This window comes from Lithobates pipiens, unplaced genomic scaffold (genome assembly GCF_037356315.1).
Source record: "Lithobates pipiens isolate NorthernLeopardFrog02 unplaced genomic scaffold, aLitPip1_a1.2 Scaffold_75, whole genome shotgun sequence".
Classification (NCBI taxonomy): domain Eukaryota; kingdom Metazoa; phylum Chordata; class Amphibia; order Anura; family Ranidae; genus Lithobates; species Lithobates pipiens.
Window position 1 is genome coordinate 285,503 of NW_027507898.1, and position 9,037 is coordinate 294,539.

The 9,037-nt window shown below is 42.2% G+C and overlaps 1 protein-coding gene across 4 annotated transcripts in view; it reads left to right on the forward strand.

Annotated features, from left to right (window-relative positions):
- LOC143959436 (uncharacterized) overlaps positions 1-8,747 on the forward strand; it is a 39,216-nt gene extending 30,469 nt beyond the window's left edge. For all 4 annotated transcript variants that reach the window (XM_077468080.1, XM_077468083.1, XM_077468081.1 and 1 more), the window contains 2 exons: positions 1,597-2,229; positions 7,855-8,747. In XM_077468080.1, coding sequence (XP_077324206.1) covers positions 1,597-2,229; positions 7,855-8,588 — 1,367 coding nt within the window. In that variant the 3' untranslated portion in view covers positions 8,589-8,747. The remainder of the gene's footprint in view (positions 1-1,596; positions 2,230-7,854) is intronic.
- Positions 8,748-9,037: the final 290 nt, after the last annotated feature.

Genomic DNA, 9,037 nt, shown 5'->3' on the forward strand with positions numbered 1-9,037 from the left:
ACGTTTTTACAGCCGCTTTTTTGAGCGTTTTTTGCAGCTTAAAAAGGCCTGTCCATGTTAGTCTATGGCTTCATGCCCACCTAGGCGTTTTTGAGCTGCAAATGGCATAGGCGTTTTTAAGCTGTAAAAAAAACCCAGGACCAGTGCGTTCCCTGGCGCTGAGCTAGAGCTGTAAAAACGCGAATCGCTGGAAAACGCGCACAAAAGCGGCTAAACGCGCAACATATTTTCTTTGTTTTCTGAGTGCTATAGCCAAGAGATGTGTTTCTTTAAAAACGCTACTTAACGCTAACGCTAAAAAACGCGCAAAAACGCCAATGCAAAACGCGGTAAAAATCGCGTTTTTAATGCTGATTTTTCCAAGCGTCGGAGCTAGCTTTGCAGCCAGTTTTTTAAAACGTCCGTGTGCATGAGCACTTATTGTCCAATATTAAATTAGCTTTGAAATGGATATAGATATGACAGGTCTTGGCTATCTCATAGGTTGGTTGTGGAGGGCTAATCCACTCCGGTACCTCCTTGCAGAGGGGTGTTTGGGTTCAAAATGCTACAAATTAACTGAGAGAGGTAAATATATCCTTGTTCTGGGTGTGCTATTATTATTATTTCATGAGTTATGAAATATACTAGGGTTTTCCAAACTGAAGTGTGGATTCGGCTAATATGTATGAGAGGGCTTGTATCTGTCCTGATCTGATAAGAAGGTTCTGGCATCAGTTAAGTTTGCGTATTGTATAAACTGAAGGAAGGAGGGGGGGGGGGGGGGGGGAGATCACTGTGGCTTTGTCTTCCTATGACAAAATGGCATAGGAGACTTGTGACGTGAACAAAATAGCTGTTACAAACACAGCTATTCATGTGCCCAGTACACACAACCATAACAACCCCTGCTCGCCCCTATTCAATGTCCTCTCCTATGCTCTTACAGCTGTAAAATATTACTCTATTGTTTGACAGTTTTAGTTGGAGACTGACCATCAATGCTAATGTCTATCATTAGGGATACTTTGTAGGCCAGCTGCCGACTGTGTTAAAGGAAACTCATATTGGGGGTATTATGATATGGCTCTCTTACATCTGCTGGCTACCAATGTTAAAGGGGATTATTATCCCCTTTAACATTGGTAGTGTCTGATCAAACATTGGTTAAAGCTTGTAGGAAGAGTTTTAATTCTCCTCTGGCTGTCTTATGAGGCTGCATGACCTCTGACCCCCGGTCTGGACACTGCTCATTGGCCCTGTGCTGATCAAATGCACCCTCACAGAAAAAAAAAACCTCTCTAGCAATACACACCAAACTGAGTTATTCCTAGGGCTCTGTGCTATCAACAAAATGGATTTGGGACAGTGGAAGAAGGAGAGGATCAGAGAAGACAGGATCAAACAGACTTTTTACACAGTGGGGAGGATTAACCCCTTGAGTTCCACAGTGAGTGTAACAAGCATACTTTACTGCATATACAGACTGATTTTATTGTTGTGGGTTTAGTAACACTTTAAAGGCAATTCTGAAATGTTTTAGCTGTGTAAAGTGTTGGTTATACTGCATGGTGATAGGGCTGCTTAGTTATTAAGTCTGTATGTTTTTTTTTACAGGGCTGCACACATTACAGGAGCTGCAGGCAAAATGTACAGAGAAGCATGAAATGACAAGTTTACCAAATGAACAGGAGAAAATGACATCCCTCTCTCTGAGTATGCAGCAAAGTGCACTGCAGAAACTGGAGCACTATTCACATGTCCAGGAAAAAAAGAACACAATTAATGACAGTAGGTTATGCAACCAGACTAAGGATTACACTACACATCATGTAGCAGATAATGACGAGAAGAGGGAATCAAATACCCATCAAAACGATAACATTCAAAGTAATGTAAATAACATACAGAAATCGGCAAGCAAAAAACAAAGACAAACTCGTTATTTCCAAGAGCAGTGGCGACAGAAATACTTGGTAGACTACGATTGGAAGGCCGAAGAAGTTGTGTGTCTAGTGTGTGGATTGCGCATGCGCAGTCTCAGAAGCTGCACTTTTGAAAGGCATGCACAACGCCGCCACCCAGAGTCCATTCTTTATTCAAAGGAAACTCGCAATGCTTTATGGGAATCTTGGAACAAAGGGCAACACAACTTCCCTCTTCTTAATGCTGCAAGCGGAATGAGTGACTTTAAAGTGTCCAGTAATAGGATGGAGAGCCAAACAGGTTTCATCAAGCAGCGTGACCCAGGTATGAACCACAGTGGGTATATGGCAGCCTAATATGCACACACTATACAATTTTCTCTCTCAGGTAAATTAAACTGAAGATTGGAAAGTAAAAATCACTGAAGTCGGCCATAACTATTTTTATTTAAAGTGGTTGTAAACGCTCCCCCTCAACTTTGTCCCATGTAAATCAGCATAAAAAACCCTAATGAACACTGCTTGTAGATATCGCCTTACTATTGTAAGTATTGTAGTATTGTAATCCTTTTTGTTCTTTAGAATGACATCACTGAGCATGCCCAGATCTCCCCTGATTCACAGCACACTCTCTATGTGCTTAGCTATCTGCTATCAGGACTTCCTATGGCACACACCACTGATAGCCCAGGAGGCTGCAGAATCATTCAGAGCTTCTTCCTACACATCATGTGACATCACATGCAGTGTAAACCTGGCCATTACTGCAGTCTTATCAGCTGAAGCTGATAAGACTGACAAAGGCAAACATTAGACAATCAGCACAAGTAAATACTATGAAATAAAACAAGTCAGGTATGAACAGGGAAGCAGGGTTGCCATAGAAACGTGATTGAGAAGGAGGCTTGATTAACAGTACAGGAAGTGCTCAATGTAAGGGCGGAAATACACTCCACTGTGGACTCAGAAAACAATACTTAAGATGGCGCTGCCTAACCCCTGGAAACAAGTTTTTTAAAGTTTCTTTAAACAGTAAGTACTGTGCGATTTGGGCTGGATTACAGTGGCTATAGTTTGATAATTACTTATTATAATGGACTAAACGAGTAGTAGTCCAGAATCGAGCTTTAAGGTTTTGCCAGAGCAAGAACAGGTAAGTACCCCTGTAAGATCCCCGCTGAGCAACCAGATGACAGGTCCATCTCCGCTAACTGTGCAGAGTGGAGACAGAAACAGTCCCGCTCTCCTCTATGGGGAAATCTAAGCTGCTTGCTGTGGGGGCACTCAACAGGACAGAGGGGCCAGGAGCTCCAGCCAGGGATCTGAAAAGAGGAGGATCTGGGCTGCCCTGTGCAAAACCACTGCACAGAGCAAGTAAGTATAACATGTTTGTTTTCTTAATAGAAAAAAAAACGAGACTTTACAATCACTTTAAGGGCTGATAAACTGCAACATATTAAATTTTAATTATGGGGTTTATATGCACTTATCTACCATTGTTTGTTTATAAATATCCTGGTATTCAAGGAGATTAATATGGTTTTAAAGTCTAAAGGTTTTTACCATAATGCATCCTCTGCTTTAAAGTGTTACTAAACCCACAACAGTAAAATCAGCCTGTATATGCAGTAAAGCATGCTTGTTATACTTACAGTGGAACTTAAGGGGTTGATCCTCCCCTTCCACAGTCCCCAATCCATCTCCTGATAGTACAGAGCCTTGGGGGCACTCTACACATGCTCATCTTGGTGTGTATTGATAGAGGTTTTTTTTTTGGGGGGGGGGGGTGCATGTGAGCAGCACAGGGCCAATTAGCACTGTTCAGACAGAGGGTCAGGAGTCATGCAGCCTCATAGGACAGTCAAAGGAGAATGCAAACGGACAGGCTTCAATTCATGACAGTTTGCTTACTATTGTGATGCTGTGGCTGGCCCTCAGCCATCACTTGGAACCTGGGCCAATCACAGCACCCTGTACCATGTAATTAGCTGTAGCCAATAGTATCATGAATGAAAGCCATTCATGACAGTTAAAGCTATTGCTTATGATCGTCACTGTTTATAAGACAAATCCCTGATTAATTAATTTTCCTGAAAATATGCATTTGATATACAGTTGTGCAAATATTGTGCAACATAAAAAATTACAACTACCACCATTTGACTTGACAAGGCCTCTGCTTTCATAAAATATGATTATTTTGGTATTCAAAGTAATTTTCTAGCAAAAACAGGCATAAAAATGTCCTGGTGTAAAAGTAGTTAGAGAAGCTGTAGCTGCTGACTTTAAATCAACAGCCACTCACCTGTCCCACAATCCATCTTAGTGCTCCGCCCAGCTGTATTCAACCTGTGTCCTCTCCCCCCCAACATCTTTAATATGGGCACCCAGCTGTGACGGGTTGTGTCTTCACAGCCAGGTGCCCACTGCACATGCACGAGCAGTGCTGTGTACTGTGAATGAGCCCATAGTCTTCTGGGACCTGTCACGTCTCAGACTGCGGGAGGGGTTGCATAACTTCTGATCGCCTAGGCAGTTGTAAGTGAAAGCGAGTACCTGTCAAAATTGGGCACCTGCTCCCCCTCCTCCTCCCCAAAAGCTACATTTCAGAAAACAGGAGAGGGGTAGGAGGCCTTACAGCGAAACTTCCCCTTTTGGATGCAGCTCCAAAAATGTGCTTAAAACACAGATATCGGTATATTTACACAATGTCGGATGATGTTGACTTACTGATTCTCTGTTATAAGGGTCTGTTCACACAGGTGTGCATTTTCTGCATGAATGTAGGTTTTTGCTGGCAGCACATCCTGCAAAAAATATGCATCTAAAGTACTTGCGTTTAGACACGTTTAGATGCATACAGCGTTTAGACATGTACAATTCTTCTTTAATTTAAATGAATGGCTACACATTTACTTGCATATGCATTTAGGCACTTAAAATCTGCAGATCTATGTGGCCTTGGACCCAGAGGCCTCCTACTTTTTTTCTGTGCATTTAAACTCAGTGCACATTTTTCACAGATAGACGCAGCTGTGTGTATGGGCTCATTAATTACCATAGTGCTGCGTTTAAATGGGCACAAAACTATGTAAACATAACATTTCTTCTTCCCATTTTAATGACCCCAAAATGTGAATGTGAAAAGTACATATACTTCGATTTCAAACTCCAGCACCCTCAGTTCCCCCGCTGGGTTATTGATTGCCATTTTTGAGGTTGTGTGGGTCTACTTTTGACTCAGGATTATGTTCATCAGTCTGTAATGACTTAAATAGTCCTGAACATAAATGGATGTTTTTGTGTTGGAAGCAGAGCAGTCTGAAATTGGATGTCGATCGTTAGCTTGTCTGCGACTCAGCACACCTGAAAGCAAAATGCTGTCACAGATGAGCTATTCTTATGGCTTACTTATTATTGAATATTTCCTTTCGTCTTTATTTATTGAAGTCTGAGATACATAATCGGGCATCCCAGCATTAAGCTCATCTCTGCGAGGAAATGCTTTGTTTTGTCCAGTGATCTCACCTCACCTGTATGTATAATTAGTGAGATCACCACATTTAAATCCATTGACAGACAATGAATGACAAATGTAAATCTCATCAAGATAAAGAGTAAACACTGACGCATACTTCATTTTCGAAGAACTGTGATGAGAGGTCTGGGCAAGGGTGAGGTCATGCAATCTATATATCTAACCTGCAAGTACAGAAATGTGGGCATGCTGCAAAATGCTGCATTTGCTGATTTGTTTTTAAAGGTGTAGGCTCCAAGGCTGTCATCCTTAAAGGGGAGGGCCACCCTGAAAAACAAAAAAATGTTAAAAATTACAAAAAATCTAAAAAAAAAAAAATGAAAAAAATGATTTTTTTTTACTTACCAGAAATGCCTGTTGCTAGGCACTTTCTCCTAATCTTCCTCTTCCTCCTCCGCGGAGATCTTCTGTCTTCTCTCTTCATCGCGGCGTCTTCTGGGTAATGAGTCGCGCTGTGTTCTGGGAACTGTGTGTTCCAGAACACAGCGCGTCCCATTCAGAAAGCGCTGCGGGACTCGCGCATGCGCAGTAGCTGCGGGACTCGCGCATGCGCAGTAGGAAACGGGCAGTGAAGCCATAAGGCTCCGCTGCCTGTTCCCCTTACAAGGGATGGCGGCGCCGGGACCCGAGAGCCGAGGGACGGGTCAGCCTCGGGCGGCCGACATCGCGGGCGCCCTGGACAGGTGAGTGTGTTTATTAAGTCAGCAGCTGCAGTGTTTGCAGCTGCTGACTTTTTTTTTTTTTTTTTTTATAACCGGTCCTCCGCTTTAACTTGGCTTGACTAACTAGCAAGTCATTGACCTGCAACAAGCAAGACAGAATTTTCAAACTTTTTTGACTGCTTGCTTGTCCAGGGTCAATAACAAGCTAGGTAGCAAGGCCAAGTTAAAGAGATGCCTACACCTTTAAAAACAAGTAGGTCATTGTTGTTTTCATATTTCTGTCTTTACAGGTTCACTTTAAGGCTAGGTTCACAGTCAGACATGTCCAAAGCGAATTTACCCCTTTTTCATCTGCAATTTAGATGCGGTTCAGATGCTGATTTTTGGAGCATCTTTAACCACTTTCAGACCGTTCCATTTTGCTGGCTTAAGACCAGACCACTTTTTGCGATTCGGCACACAATGGCAGGGCGACAAATACAAATAGACGTACCTGTACGCCAATTTGCCTACCTGTGCCATTCTGCCGACGTACATCGCCGTGCGCCGGTCGGGAAGTGGTTAAAGTAGAGCTATAGGAAAAACCTTTATTTTAATTTTGGATAGAGCGAGGGAGGGTTATACCCCTGTCAGATTAGTTTTCCCTATCTGTGTGCCTTTGTAGAGATTTCACTTCCTATCCCATAACTAGTGAGAGGAAATCCCTTCAAATTAAGGGAATTCCTTGGGGACTCCCAGCTCACCAGACCTAGTGTCCCCATTGGAAGATTTCCCCTCTTTTACTTTTCTGGGGACAACCCAAAATTTTGGATTTTCTTTTACTTTCACTTTGAATGTTAATGGTAAACAGGAAAAATGGAGAGGGTGTATCTTCCTAACGTGGGAATAAACTGCAATAAAAACTGACAGGTATTCTAATACCTCTTCATTATCTATCCAAAACAAAAAAAAATGTTGCCTTTAGTTATACTTTAACATTAGCTGGTTGTTAAAGAGCAGGTCGGGAAGCTGGCCACGGCATCCTCACCAACAGATGACTCCTCAGCTGTCAGCGGGGTTCCTCACTGACAGCTGAATGTAAAAAAGAATATTGACGGCAATAAAAAATTGTAAGCAAAAAAAAATTACGTGGGGGCTCCCTCAATGCTTGCCAGGCCCTTTTGAGTCTGGATTTTAAGGGGAACCCCACACTGAAATCAAAAAAAATATGGCGTGGGGTCCCCCAAACCCATACCAGACACTTAGGTCTGGTATGGATTTTAAGGGGAACCCCCATGCCAAAATGTATTTTAAAAACCGCATGGGGCCCCTCAAAATCAGTACCAGACCATTGTCAATACCAGGCCACATACCTTCAAAGTACCTTGTCCCTGTGTTGATGGGGACAAGGGCCTCTTCCCCACAACCCTGGCCGGTGGTAGTAGGGGTCTGCGGGCAGGGGGCTTATTGGAATCTGGAACAAGGGGGCCCCTAGATCCCCCCCCCATGTAAATGAGTATGGGGTACATTATACCCCAACTCATTCACCAAAACAAAAATGTAAAAAAGAAAAAAAAACACAGACAGTTTTTGACAATTCCTTTATTAAAAAAAAAACATTGGTTCCCCCCACGTGTAGATCACTATGTCAATCACGACGTCCAGCACCACCGCCTCAACAATATCACTGTTATTTGACAATGACAGTTTAAGTATGCCAAAACCTCTACAAGTAAATTGGGGTATTAAATGTATTTTTTTTTTTTTTCAGGACTGCAGGAATGGCAGGAGGATTGTAAGGAAGAACTTGAAACAAAAAAATTGCAAGCTATGCAGGATAAATTGATTCCCATTGTGCAGCATAATAATAGACTCCCAGTACAGCAGAAGGCACAGAAATGTCTGTATGGCCAACAACAACAAAGCACAATTAATGAAAGTAGTGTAAGTAATCAGACTGAGTATTACACCGTACAATGTTCAACACAATGTGAAGATAAGGAATCTTACACCCTCTTAAAGCAGCCAGATATCCAACACATTTGGAATACTCACAGAAAAAAAGATATGGCGCAGTTGGTATTAAAAAAACAAAAACAGATGCGTAATTTCCAGGAACATTGGCGCCAGAAGTACTTGGTAGACTATGATTGGAAGACAGAGGAAGCTGTCTGTATATTGTGTGGGTTGCACATGCGGTCACTAAGAAGCTGCACTTTGGAACGTCATGCCCAACGTCGCCATCCAGAGTCTGTCCATTACCCCGAGAAAACCCGCAATGCCCTGTGGAAGACTTGGAACAAAGAAAAGCACATCTACCCTCTGTGTCATGCTGGAAGCAGTATAAATGACACAAACATGTGCCAGGAAGAGATGGAAGGTCAGCCAAACTGGCATAAAAATCATGAACCAACTATGAACGCAGAGGACTATATGGCTATGCAACAAGAGCAAATTGAAAGTGTTTTGAAGAGCACAAATTCACAGCGTGAGGTGTATAGCTGATGAAAAGCTGATATACAACAAGAAAGATAGGCTATGCAATGTGACTCTATTTTGTGCTACTTATGCTATATAGACACATTTAGCACCAGAAATTCTTTGCTTTCTATTAATAATGGTTACTGTTCAGAGTTTCTTGTTAATAAAAATTACCTGAAAGAACCATTTGTGAAAAGCTTTTGTCCATGTGCATAGGATTTTAACTCTCAAAACACTGGCCTTTTTTCTGCATTTTACAGGATAACGCTGCTTTTGATTAAAAAAAAAAATACCCTTTCCAGTTCAGTCTGCAGGCATCTAAGGTTGGCAACCTGGCATCCTTATATGGAGACCTCCTGTATAACGGTTATGTACAGAACTCCCAAGAAATGTAACATCTTGCTCAGTTGATTGATTTTGTTTATCAAGCTGGCCATACACACATAGGTTTCTTTTTGTTTTTCTCTGCTGGC